The sequence below is a fragment of the Neopelma chrysocephalum genome, unplaced genomic scaffold, assembly GCF_003984885.1.
Source record: "Neopelma chrysocephalum unplaced genomic scaffold, ASM398488v2 Primary Assembly neopelma1_22b, whole genome shotgun sequence".
NCBI lineage: Eukaryota > Metazoa > Chordata > Aves > Passeriformes > Pipridae > Neopelma > Neopelma chrysocephalum.
In genome coordinates this window covers 27,924,124-27,938,173 of record NW_020897690.1, presented here as the reverse complement: position 1 = coordinate 27,938,173, position 14,050 = coordinate 27,924,124, and the positions used below count along the sequence as shown (strand labels likewise).

Sequence of the window (14,050 nt, the reverse complement as noted above, 5' to 3'; positions counted from 1 at the left end):
GACCTCCCATTGCTTTCCTGTTCCGGAGCCGGAGCGCTGCGGGCAGGGCTGGCCTGGGCAGCAGCGGCGGCGGCGGCGGCGGCGGCGGCGGCGGGGCCAGGTGGGCTCGGCGTGCCCGGCTGCCCGCGGCGGGGCGGGCGGGGGCTCCCCAGGGCCTCTCCGCGCTGCTCTGGTGCCGCGGGTCTCCGCGGGCGCCGGGATGGGGGGGCGCGCAGATTCCCAGGGGAGCGGGCGCGGCGACTCCGCGGTGCTGGCGGGGGTCGGGGTGGCGGGCAAGAGCTCTTGGTGCGGGAAGCAGGGCCTGGCCGGGTGTCGGCTCAGCGCCAGGCGGTCTCCGTGCTGCCACCGCTCCGGGGGCAGTCGGGAGGCCGGGTGTCACAGAGTCACAGGATGGGTCAGGTTTGAAGGGATCACAGTGGGTCATCTGGTCCAAGCTCCCTGCTCAAGGAAGGGTCGTCCTAGAGCACATGGCATAGGATTGCGTCCAGATGGTTCTTGAATATCTATAGTGGGGGAGGTTCCACAAGCTCTCTTGGGCAATCCATTCCAGTGCTCGGTCACTACCCAGTAAAGAAGTTCTTCCTCGTGTTCAGGTGGAACTTCCTGTGCATCAGTTTCTGCCCATTGCTTCTTGTCCTGTTGCTTGGCACCACCGAGAAGAGCCTGGCTCCATCCTCTTGACACCCCCATTTTAGATACGTAGAGACATTGATGAGGTCCCCTCTCAGTCGTCTAATCAAGATGTGTCGGTGCCCTGTTGCTCTCAGAGGTGTGTCGTCAGGGAGAAGCGAGTTTGTTCGGTCTTTTTTAGGGAACCAATGTTGCTTTAATGTGCAACGGCTCCCACCAGTGCAATACATTTCCTCTTCTAGGTGACAGGAAAAGGGGAGTTAGTGCTTTTTGTTGTTTTTGTGCTTACCTAACTTTAAATAAAAATTGGATGTGACTAGAGTTTTCAGCGGAGGGATCTTTAAAGTAATTCAGTCATTTAAAATAGTTTCTTATGTTTTTGAATTTCTTTTTCCAGCTGTGATTCTGTGCATTCTGAAGGAGTGAAATTAAGGTGATAGAACCAGAGCAGTTCTCTGGTGTTGAGGAGATTTTAGAGCCTATTTAAGAGAGCTGATAAAGAAAGCCCTTTCTTTGAATGCTATGACATATTAAAAAGAAACACACCTAAAGACAAGGCACTGTGGTACAGTGACCTTTGCTTTAATTTAGGGTTTAGCTTAGCCTGTTTAAATAAAATATGTATGTAAATGTTAGAAAAGTCTGAAACAGTTTACTGTTACAAGCGTGAGCTGTGTAAGAGCATGACAGGAGAACTAAAGCAAAATTGATTCAGTATGTAATGGAATAGAATTATTAATAACAAAAGGTTGTGCTCTTGCTTTATGAAATAATGGAAGTTGACTTTCTTTTTTCCCCCTGTTGTTTTTTTTTTTGAGAGCCTTTACAAAGTTGGAGGGTACTGAGCAGGTACAGGCTGACTGAAAGGAACAAGTGACTTTATACCATTGTGGCTGCTACTTCCTAGAAATGTGGGATTCTCGCTTACTTTGGCATTTGGTTGTTCTGGAGAGGGAATGAATACCACTGCCACCAATTCCAGAGGCTTCCAATAAGCCCTGCGTGTGTAAGAAGAGTCTTAGGGTCCTCTTGATTCCTCCTCTTTGATGTCAGTACTTTTCCCCTCTGTTTCTTTTCCTTTCTCCCTGCAGTTCACCAGAAGTTGTCTGCTTTCTCTCAGCAAGAGCTACATCTTTTGCTGCAGTGGCACCGAAGTGCAGCTGAGAGTAGTGCTGTGAGCAGTCCAGGTTGGCCATGTTGCACTGTAGCAGGTGGGAGAATGCTCTGTGCATGTACTTCACCATCAGAAAAGCCTCATTAAAAGGGAGGCTTTGCTTTCTGTTTCTGATGATCTTTCCAATTGTGTCTGTGTCTTCCCTTTCTTTCTCTCACTTCCCTTTATGGAAGACAGGATTTCAGTTCTATGGGTGCTTAGCTAATTCTTTTCCCTCTCCCTCTATTCCAGCCATAAAGTGTTTTTTTCCCCCTTTTTTCAGTTTTTGAAACTTAACATTGTAATTAAGGAATCAATTTTAACTGATGAAGCACAGTGGTTTTCCTTTATAAACATTAATACAATGCCTTAAATACATGCGTAGCTTTGAGCAGCACTCAAACCTACTTGAAGCAGTGGCAATTGGTGAAAGGTAACAAGAAGGCAGCTGAGGGATTTCTTGGGAACCATTTATTTCAATGAAAAAGAAGGAATAGCACAGTCTACACGAAATTGTTTTCCGTAACCTGTAAGATTCACATTCAACAAAAATATACCTACCTCACTTAAAATTCTTTGAAGGGTCTGTTGAATTCAGTCCTTTAGTAAATTGGGGACTCAGTTGTGAATGTAAATTACTACTATCTCATTTAAAATTTACCTGATTTGTTGGACCAGATAACTTGCAATGGAGTGTTAGTCACGTCATTCTGCCCAAAGTTTAGAATTGCGTTCTACAAAGAACTCCTTTTTATGCAACTTCGGATGACAACTGCAGTTATTAATAATGAGTGGTTTCTTCGGTGTGGGGTATCTGAGGTTTTTATGTCAGAGTTTCTAAGTACTAGTAGAGGTGCTTGAATCCTTGACCAGTCATCATATCAATAGTTTTTTGAAATTAACATTGCCCTAAGTCAGAAAGCATGGTCCAGCTTTGGTATAAAGACTGTAGAGTGCATTCATGGATTAAAGGCTTAAAGGAATCAAAGGGACATAGATGACCTGTACTAGAGGTCTGAGGAGCACAAAGCTCCCAGTGAAAGTCAGTGGACATTGTTTACTGCTTCTGTTAAAGGAAACTGCAGAAACTATAGTTTCAGCATTTTAGGATTAGTTCCTGCAAATGCAGTAAGGACATCTTACAAAAATTGTGTGACACTGGACTTTTACTTTCCTCATTAAAGGTGAGCCATGTCTTTCCATTCTGGACGAGGATGTCCCCGTGGTCAAGGGGGACCAGGAGCAAGAACTTCAACGCAGACCTACCGCCCTCAGAACCTACGGCAGCTTCACCCACAGCAGCCCTCCGTACAGTACCAGTATGACCAGCAAACTGCCCCTCCAACAACCTATTCAAACCCTCCAGCCACTGGTTACATGCCTCCCAGGCCAGACTTTGTGCCCTATCCTCCTCCAGTGCCCCCTTCCACACAAAATCCCATCAGCCAGTGTCCCATGAGGCCACCATTTCCAAACCATCAGATGAGGCAGAGCTTCCCGGTGCCTCCATGTTTCCCTCCCGCTCCGCCACCAGTGCCAAATCCTAGCAACACTCCTGTGCCAGGAACTCCTGCTGGACAAAGCACCTTTCCTTACATGATGCCTCCTCCCACAGTACCGCACCCTCCTCCCCCACCAGTCATGCCACAGCAGGTCAACTACCAGCCTGTGTACTCCACGGGATACTCCCAGCAGTCGTTCCCACCACCTAGCTTCAACAGCTATCAGCACAACTCTGGCTCCTTCCAGAGCAGCACTGCCAACAGCAGTGGCGGCAGCAGCCATTTTCGGCACACGGGTCAGTACCAGGGAGAGAAGCCTCAAAGTGATCGGCGGTCTCCAGACAGGAGCAAGCACTATGATGAGCACCGACATCGCGAGCACGGTCACATCCACGGGGACAGGCATCGGTCTGCTAACCATGGGGATCGTCGGGATCGAGGCCGGAGTCCAGATAGGAGGAGGCAGGAGAGCAGTCGGCACCGGACAGATTATGACAGAGGAAGGATATCGCCTCATCACAGAAGTTACGAGCGAAACAGGTAACTTGAGGTATTTTCTGCCTGCAGGGGGAGAGATGTCATCATTGCCCCATAGTATTAGTTTGCGTCAATGTTCTTCTCTCACCCTTGTTTTTCCCTCTAGCTCAGGAGGTAGCCAGTACTCAGGTCTGATGGAAAGACCTGCCTGTGTGATTCTGTTCAGGGTGAAGACCTCAGCAAGCCAGCCTGTGATCTCAAGAGAGGACTGAAGTGAACATTACCATAAACCTGTTAAAGGAAGTGGGACAGTCGTAGGCTGTGTCGACATCATTCAGAGGGATGAGTGTGCACTGCTTATTGTGGGATTTATAATGAAGTTTCTGTCCCACGATAGATCCACAGTTGGGTGGACTAACAAGTTGTCAACTGTTAGCAGAGTATGAAAACTGCCTGTGTGATCTTTCCTGCCCAATGTATACAATAATTTCATAGAATCATTTAGCTTGGAAAACATCCTTAAGGTCATCAAGTCCAACCCTTTACCTAATGCTGCCAACTCCACCACTTAACTGTGTTGCTAAGTGCCACATCTACATCTCTTTTAAATGCCTTCAGGGCTGGTGAAACCACCACTTCCCTGAGAAGACTGTTCCAGTGCTCAACAACCCTTTCAGTGGAGAAATTTTTCCTAATATCCAAATGAAATGTCCCCTACTGCAACTTGAGGTTGTTTCCTTTCATTGTCACTTGTTACTTGGAAGAAGAGACTGACCCCCACCTTACTGCAACTTGCTGTCAGGTAGTTGTAGAGAGCAGTAAGATCCTCCCTGAGCCTCCTTTTCTTCAGGCTAAACAACCCCACCTCCCTCAACCACTCGTCATATGACTTGTGCTCCAGACCCTTCACCAGCTCTGTTGCCCTACTCTGAACATGCTGCAGCTTCTCAATGTTTTTCTTGTAGTGAGAGGCCCAAACTGGACACAGGACTCAAGATGTGGCATCACTGAGTACAGGGAGATAGTCACTGCCCCAGTCCTGCTGGCCACACTATTTATAATACAAGCCAGGATGCCATTGGCCTTCTTGGCCACCTGGGCACACTGCTGGCTCATGTTCAGCTGGCTGTGACCAGCGTCCTCATCTCCTGTTCCACTGGGCAGCTTTCCAGCCACTCTTCCTCAAGCCTTGAGTTAATTTAAAGCTCTTTTGCCCCAGAAGTATGTTTGTGTTATCAAATACTTTATGCATATGTGCGAGCTGAGTCTTGTAGATGAGAGTTATAGTTTTGGCATCATACAGATTGTCTGTATCTGTCCATGTGCTGGTTTAAAAGTTAACCAGCAGGGGAAATGAACTCAACTCAAAAGAGAGATTATAAATCAGAATAACAATTTATTAAAATAATACAATAAGTACAATTATACAGACAGACAAGTGGTTTTAACCCGCAAAACCCAAATGTATAACCCAGCACCCTGGGGCATGAACAAAAGTGGTGTTCCTTGGCCCCCCACCGAGTCCAAAGTAAAGAGAGAGGGGAAAAAACCTGCTGGTGGGAGAGCTGTTGCAGTCTGGTCAAAAGTGGTGATTGCAGTCCAGTTGAGGGTGGTGGTCTCAGTCTGGTTGAGAGCGGTGGTCTGCAGTCTTCCTCTGGATCCCACGAGTGGTGCAAAGGTTCCGAAACTCCCAGTTTATATATTCTCCAGTTCAGGCGGGAGTGCTCAGTCCCTCCCTCAGAGCGGGGAATTCCATAAAAGGGTATGAGGACAGGAACATCTTCCTACCTCGCAGGCCTCTACTGACAACAGTTTTTGGGAAATGGCATGGAAGGCTATAGAATACACAGTTTTGGGTTACACCCTTCCAGTGATGAATTGGTCCCAGCCGTTCTAACCAGGACAGTCCATTTTTTTGTGTGTGCTTGAGTTGGCTGTAGAGAAGAGATGGCTTGCCTCGAACACTTGCGTGACTGCTGTGCTTACAAAGCTATTGTGCATGGGATAGGTTTTTTTGTCCCTTTCTTGAGACTTTCAGAATGGTTAAAGATACAGTATCTTACCCTTTTCCATTCATAACCGGAGAAGAGGAAGATGGTAACAAGTCCTGTGGTGAATTCATAGAAGTTGCCTCTGCGTGGCATGAATTAACCGTTATATTGATATAGATGGCTTTATGACAAAGGCAGAGGAGATGACTGTCCTTTGCAAATTTCTTGGATGTCAGCACCAAGAATATCTGCGTTTTTAGCAGTCAGCATGTGGATATCATTTTGAGTAACGTGATCTCAGGATGCTTTTGTGCACATTTCAGGCATGGAACATATGAAAGTCCAGATTTCTCATTTAACTTATTTTTTGTACTTTCTAAGGGAGCGGGAGAGAGAGAGGCATAGGCACCGTGACAGCAGAAGATCACCATCACCAGACAGATCCTACAAAAAAGATTACAAGAGAGCAGGAAGGTAAGGGAGGTTGCATATGGCCTCTTGAGTATTTGAGGCTCTGTGCATCCACTCATGAGGTTTTGTGTATGCATATGTGCCTGGTTTGAAACTCAGAAAACCTGAGTGTCTTAAATTTATAACCACCTACTTATACATGCAAATGTCAGCTATCTCAAGACCTTGTAGAGTCAGAAACAGGATTTATCTCTGGAGATAGACTTTCACTGCTGTGTCCTAAAGACTTCCTCATACATCTCTTTCCAGTCTGTAAAGTACCATAATTCTTTAAAGTCATTCTATCTTTAGATTATCTTTTAGGGGTTTTTCTTATATTAGTGCTCCTTCTGTATGCTGGATAGCTGAAATTAGTGCAACATTATTGGTCTTCTAGGTAGAGGAGATGAAAAAAAATAGTATGTATTTTTCCTAATTCATCTTTTGAAAGCATTACTCTTGCAATACCTAAGGACCGTCACAAATTGTGTTGTTCACACACAATCATGATGTCAGAGTGTTAGAGTAATAGAAGTGTGGCTTCTGTATAATCCTTCTAATAAAACCCCAAGTCCTTTGTCGTGCAAATATTTTGTGGGCTATGTATTAAAAGTTCTTACTGTAACTTTTAGTTGTGAGTGATGTGACTTTTAGTTTTTACTGATGAGTTTCTAACTTTGGAACAAAATTAAAATAAATTCACCTAGAACACTGGTAAGAATTTTAATCTAAGATAGCATATATATTTTCATATATATTATTATTATTATATATTATTCTTGAGTAAGATTTAAAATAAAAAAGAACTTCGAATTTTAAGTCATTTTATAGTATATCAGAACTACAAAGTGCTCTTCTACTCTTTATGGTGCAAGTTAAAAGCAGGAAAGGCAACTGGATTTTGCTGCAATTTGTATGATAGAATGATCTTCTGATCTGAAGCAAACTGTTTTTCATTATAAAACTGTCACTGTTAAAATAATAAAGAGAATTGCTTTTGCTTGCTTTCTCCCACTAAGCCGATCTCCAAGCAGAGAGAGAAAGAGACCGCGATGGGAGGAGGACAGAGAAAGGTGGTCTGAGAACCAGAGCTCCAGCAAAGAGAAAAGTTATACTGCTGTCAAAGACAAAGAATCAGAGGAGAATGCATCTGAAAAAAATGAAGAGGAAGACGAGGAGTTACTTAAACCAGTCTGGGTTCGCTGCACCCATTCTGAAAGCTATTATTCCAATGACCCCATGGATCAAGTGGTATGTTTGTGAGAACTTTAAAATTACTGTACACAATCCGTTATTGATTATTTGATTACTTGATTAATATGAACCCTTCAGCAGGATCATGTTTTATGTCATTTAATTCTTCTCTTCCCCCAGTCATCTCAGTCTTTTAACCCTGTTAGGGACTTTATATGTTGGTGCTATTCTCTGTTTTCATCAGTTTCTTCTGTCTGTTAGCATTCAGATTAGTGGTACATGGAACAGGGCTACTTTTTTTTTGTCTCCAGGAGGGAAAGATTTTTTTTTCCCCGTTATACCTGTATTTGAGCAAAGATACCATGTATTCCCACAATCTTGGAGAAATGTTATACTAGCAAAGGAGGTAATTTCCCTGCTAGTTCACCTGGTGAAGCAATGTAATGGTATGCTAAAACCTTAAAGGTATTTCCATGTTTCATTGAACTACATAGATCTGTCTTCCCCCCCTCTTGCTTTTCTTCAGAAATGCTGGTACGTGTTGTGTTCATGTGCTATTTCAACACTGTATTGTTTTGTTTTGTTGTTGCTCTGATTTTTTTTATTGACAGGGGGACTCTACTGTGGTAGGAACAAGCAAGCTCCGAGATCTGTATGAAAAATTTGATGAGGAGTTAGGAAAGCGACAGGCAAAGGCCAAAGCAGCCAGGCCACCATGGGAGCCACCAAAGACCAAGCTGGATGAAGATTTAGGTAGGCTGAAATGATGACAAAGCTCAGGAGAAACAGAGTAATCTCTAGTTAACCCGTTTTGGTAGTTGTGTGTATTTAATAATGTTGATAGGTTAATCTGTGTTTTTAAAATCCCTCCTTTGTGTTGCGTATCCATGGGAGTTCTGTTCTAGCTTTTGACTGAAGTAGAGCTAGATTCTTAACCCAGAAAGCTTAGGGGAAAATGGAGAGTATCCAGCACTACCATATGCTGGTTTCTTCCATGGCATAAAAGCACCCCGAGCATGATCAGATAGTCCAGAGAATGGTACATGAGAGGCTTTGAGGAACTCCTGGTCTTATATTTCTAAAAAGTAAGAAAGAGTAGTGGTGATAAACTCATCGGTCTGCTTTTTATGTCACTGAGTCTTTCTTCTGGATTGTACTTTTGTTGTGCAACTCTCCTTACTATGATCAGACTTATGCATCTGTTTACATAACATACTTTATCTGCATGGTCACGTACCACCCATATGGATCATCTTGCAGTGAAATACATCTGCTAGCAGCATCATTTATTGGGGAAATACTGGTTGAATTAGCAGGGCATAGATTTTTATATCAATTCGTCAACTCAGAAGTCAGTGAAAGCTATTTTTCTTATTTAGTTTTGTGAGAACTGTTAGCTCTTCCTTTCATACTTCCAGCATTTCAGTGTTTCATAGTGTGTTTTTAGTCAGTTGCTTTAGTTCAGGAAATTCGTAGGCACAGTAATTTAGATACTCTGTTGGACTTGCTTCTTAACTGATGCTTTGTGTTTGCCAGATAAGCTGCTTCAGACTCTCATATCTCAGCTTAGTAACTCTTTAGAATTTTTATATGTAATTTTTAAAATTGAAATACCGACGTAATGGCATAGTTGATTACATGCTGATGGTGTAAAAGGATACAGTCAAGATGAGAAAAAATAAACATTGATGAAATAAAATGTGAATTCACTTTTGTAACGAAAACTATTTTTTTAACCTTTTTTTTAACAGAAAATTTGCATATATTTGAATTCATTCAAGAATCACTAGAAAAGTTAACTGTAGGGGGTTTTAGGAGGTGTTTTTTTCATGTGAATGAATCAAGGACAAAACTACTACCTTCAACATACCTGCGTAAAGCCCTCACTTTCTCAGATCTCTGCAGGAAGAAAACCTGCTGCTCCAGGCTAAAATATGACTGGACCAAGAGCAATTTCTTTGTGTTTCTTTTTCCAGTATTTTTGGAGGACCTGAAAGCTCTGTGTCTTCACTGGTCCCCTGGGATGACTCGGTGTCTATGCCAGCTTCTCCTACAGCCATGCTTCTATACTGTCTAGTAGTTTGTCTTATTTTGTACTTCAGTAAATGCTATCTCTGTTCTGCCTCATGTTAGCAGTAATTGTGTATTGTAGTGAGATAGCAATGCACTCCAGGAACACTTTTAGATCATGAAAGGCTGATAACGGAAGAAATTCTTTACTGTGAGGGTGGTGAGGCACTGAAACAGGCTGCCCACAGAATTTGTGAATGCCCCATCCCTGGCAGTGTTCAAGGCCAGCTTGAGGGGGGCATTGAGCAAGCTGATCTAGTGGGAGCTGTCCCTGCCCATGGCAGAGGGTTTGGAACTAGATGATCTTTAAGGTCCCTTCCAATCCAAATCATTCTATGACTCTGTGATTTCAGTATGTGAAATCCAGAAGTTCTGTGTTGGTCTTTCAGAACTCCAGCTTAGTCTCACAGGTCCTGTGCTCATTTTGCACCTGAAATTAGACTTAAACAATAACCAGTTGTATATCAGAACTTTTAACATTGAAGTCTTTGTGAATATTTGTAGTGATATACGCATGCACACATTTAGAGAAAACTCAATTTCAGCTGAGTATATCTGACCATACATTCCAAGGACATATTTTAATAACACTTTGTGCCAAATTATGAACTGTGTAAAAATACATCTTAAAAAAAAAAGAAGAGAAATATTTTACTAGTGATATTCTCTAATTTTTTTCTCTCCTTTTTCTTTTAACTAAGGAGAGTCTTGTATTCAGTAAGTGCATTTTAAACCGTAGTTTCACAGTATTTCAAAGCACTAACTGTAATAATATACTTTTTTCTTAAGTCAAAACTTAGAAATGGAAGAAATCTTGTGTTTTATTGCAAGAATAATAAACCTTTCTTGCATCCTGGTATATACGTTGGCTATGAAAGCATTTATTTAAATGATTTAAATTCCAGATTTTCTTCTTGCCTGTGGTTTCTAATATGTATTAAAGGATTTATTAGAAAGAATTGATTTTGAAAAATGAGTCTGACAGTACATATTCTGTAATAATTCTATACATATGTGTTGTTTCAAAAACACTTAAATAGACAATATCCTGCTACAGACAGGACCATTTTTAGGTAAAATGAAATTAGACATAAGCATTTTGCTCATAGCAAGAAGAATTAACTTCTAAACAAGAGGTTCTGCTTAGCTTGTGCTAGTGACCTTATGTGTGTTTGTTTCTCTTTTTTCTTTCTCTTTTTTCTTTTTTTTTTGTATGTACTTTTTTTAACTGTACAGTAATACTTGTGTTGGTTATAGCTCTAAAATCTTTAACATCAAGTAATTGAAAATGGTTTTCTGTAACTGATCAGTGGTGCTCCTGGGCAGCCAAACAGCATTCTCTCATGTGTGCAAACAGGTGCTCTTGTTATAGGTATTTAATACCTATAGCATTTTTTGTCATTTTTAATTAAAAATGAAATTGCTGTCCATCTTCTTCTTAGTGCGTCATGCACAACTTTTAACTTTGAGTATGCCACGGTTAGATATGTCGTGTTAGAGAGTGCATTGCTACAGAGAAGAGAGCATGTGTAAGTGTTTTTCAGCTGTCTTTATTTCTACTGTGTGAACCAGAGAGCTCCAGTGAGTCAGAGTGTGACTCTGAAGATGACAGCAGCTGCTCTAGCAGTTCGGATTCAGATGTTATTGACGTCATTGCAGAAATTAAGCGTAAAAAAGCACACCCTGATCGTCTGCATGAAGAACTGTGGTACAATGATCCAGGGCAGGTACGGTGAGAGGAAAAAGTGCTGTGTGTCCAAAAGTCATTCTCCCCATAGACCGAAAATTCTGCCTTGTTGTCAAACATGCCAGGTGACATCTATTTCAAAATGCTTTCTTTGCCCCCTTTTCCCTTTTCTCTCTCATCTTCAAAGCACTTCACTTTTGATTTCAAGAGTATGGTTCCATCTAATTAATCATGGGGATTATTCAGTTGGAATCATGTCTGACAGCGTTAATAAAGCCTGAATTGCTAACAGTGTGCTAATGTTGTCCTCTTAGCCCTGAGATAAAGGTACACAAATTAATTCTGTGATGGAGAAAAGGCAACATGTTTATGTCCTTTACAAATTCACCTTGAAGCTCTCAGCTTGTAATGATAAATAATGTTTTAAATATGCAGTTAATGCTTCTAATTTCTTGTGTAGCGGTTCTTTGTAATTGTGTGGAGATTGTAGTTCTCATTAAATGTAATTGCTGAGCTCATGAAGTGTTGTTTTGAACATTGCACAGAAGACTAGCTTTTGTTTGCAAATTCACCATATTCGTCTTTCTTAAATAAATATTTTACAGTCTATTCTCTCCTTGTCAAGTGGCATCTCAGTAAATTTATTTTTCTGGCACTTTGTATGATGCATGAGTTTAGTGTGCAACAAATCATAATGTGAAGAGATACTGCAATGCATATTGCCACTGTGGTAATTCAAAGGTCTGTTGAATATTCTATTACAGATTCATATTTATGCTTCTAGTTAAAAAAAAAATTGATTGAGCATAGCTAGCTGTTTTTATTTGTATGGAAAACAAAAGTAGTGAACTGTTTAGATATTTAACTATAAAAATGGCGTAGCTCTTGGGCACACTTCAAAGTAATGTTCTAAGCAGAATATTAGCTAAAAAAAAAGTGAAATAACTGTAGAATGAATAGATTCAGGAATGTTTAGTATATGAGTTTCCTGCTCAAAGACTCTTTCCCCAAAACTTTCTTGAGATTACCTCTTCATCTTTCTTGAAAGGCTGAAATTGGATCATGGTGAGCTTGTCAGTGCTGTATTACTTCTGAGTAGATTTTATTTGAAAACATTTGAAATTCGCATAGGTATTTATCTAGTATGCCAAAATACTTTCTAGCTACAACAAAATAAAACAGGAATGCACTGACTTGTACAAGTACTCTGTCTGGCATGGAACTAGATATGTAGGATGCATCTTGCCAACCCTTCAATCTGAGAAGTTTGTTTGTCATTTTGGATAATCTCCAGCAATGCTGACAGTTGCCAGAAAATAAATTGTTAAATCCAATGCCACCACAGTGGCCTTTTCCTTGCAAGCGTTATCTGCTTGTTTTTGCTGCCCTGTTGGTCAGAGAAAGTTAGGAGGCATTGCCTGTGTAAATTTGTGATCTTTCACCATGATTTTATCATCACTTCATGATTGCTCTTCTGTGTTTTTTTCCATGAGCAGTGTCATGAGGGACAAGGTATATATGTATCTGACTTGCTTCTCAAGTCCTGGGCTTTACAAGTACTTCATATATCTCTCAACTTTGGTCTGTGCATTTAATATAACAGAGGCAATATTAGTTCTGAACAATTCTAAGAAATAAGGATGAGATTTTTGAAAATAAGTGATGATTATTTAAATAGCCTCTGTAGGCCCTTAGTTTTGGAGGACTGATGAGCAATTAACTGTTGACTGCATTTTTAACTCCCTTCTCTTTTGTGGCTGTCTAAGCCAATGAGGAAGTACGCTTTTACCTGTAAGCATGCTTCACTTTCTTTGAGCCTGTACTTTCCTCAAGGGTCTCAGAGTGCAGGCAAAAAATGTGTGAACAACAAGCTCTCTTGTCACTGCATTGTTAAGACTGTGTGACTTAAGTTGTCAAAGAAGTAAAGTGCCCTGCTTCTTACGTTCCTTTGTACGTACCTTACGTTCCTTACGTTCCTTTGCACGTACCAGTCTTAAGAAGCTAGACTGAGGTGAACATTCAGAGAATTAACATCAGAACTAAAAAGTTCTGTCCCTATCCTAACTGCCTAAAACTAACATTAGCAGCAGTTTGGTGGTTCTTGCTTCCTGTGGTGTCTTCACATTATATCTATTGTGTGATGATGTTATTTAGCCCCACCATGGGTGATGTTTATGTTTTCAGATTGCTTGTAAGCATGAAAAGTTCTGCGGTTTTTGTATTGCATTCCAAGGTTATTGGCTTTTTTTTCCTAAGTTGAAAAAAGTTCAAGTTCTTAGATTCAAACGTTCATTAAAACCTGGGGTTGGGAACTTAATTTGTTTCTCTGGTTTGGTTCTGGGCATCTTTCGTTGTATTTCTGCAGTGAGCATAATGTTAGAAGCAGAAAGCTTTAGGGTGTTGCAGTAATTGATAGTCTGCATTGATCTTGGTCATAAAAGCAAAAAGAAAGACACTAGCTTTATAATGTGTGCATTGGCCCTTTTTGGTATAGCTACTTGATGCACCTGTACAGAATACTGAAGTGGTATTTTCCCCCCTTTATCTTTTTTACTGATCTGTTCGCAGGTTGGGTTTGAAGTGTTCCCATTAGTTCTTTAAAGTACCAAGTAAAATACTCAAATGGTCTGCCTTGTCCCATGGCAGAGGGGTTAATTGGAGATGGATTTTCAGTCAGTGAGTTTAGTGGAACTGTTTCAATGTTGAGATTTCAGCATGTAAATATTGGCACATGCATGTTTAGGACCTGAATTTTATTTTAGACAGGCAGTGTGCTGTTTGTATGTATCAGAAATGGAAAAGATGTATATGATAGCAGAGAGGTAGAATTCTGCTGAGAGTGTTGGTTTCCATGCTTCTGAAACAGTGATAAAGTTCTAATGCTATTGTGCAGTTC

General features: G+C 41.2%; 1 protein-coding gene across 2 annotated transcripts in view; it reads left to right on the top strand.

The window, feature by feature from the left end:
* Window positions 1-11: 11 nt before the first annotated feature.
* DROSHA (drosha ribonuclease III) overlaps window positions 12-14,050 on the top strand; it is a 71,624-nt gene continuing 57,585 nt past the window's right edge. The window contains exons 1-7 of one of the 2 annotated variants that reach the window (XM_027682060.1): window positions 12-100; window positions 1,722-1,841; window positions 2,968-3,825; window positions 6,135-6,227; window positions 7,223-7,454; window positions 8,009-8,150; window positions 11,040-11,194. In XM_027682060.1, the coding sequence (XP_027537861.1) occupies window positions 2,975-3,825; window positions 6,135-6,227; window positions 7,223-7,454; window positions 8,009-8,150; window positions 11,040-11,194 (1,473 nt within the window). In that variant the 5' untranslated portion in view covers window positions 12-100; window positions 1,722-1,841; window positions 2,968-2,974. The remainder of the gene's footprint in view (window positions 101-1,721; window positions 1,842-2,967; window positions 3,826-6,134; window positions 6,228-7,222; window positions 7,455-8,008; window positions 8,151-11,039; window positions 11,195-14,050) is intronic. The other variant, XM_027682070.1, reaches the window with a different exon arrangement.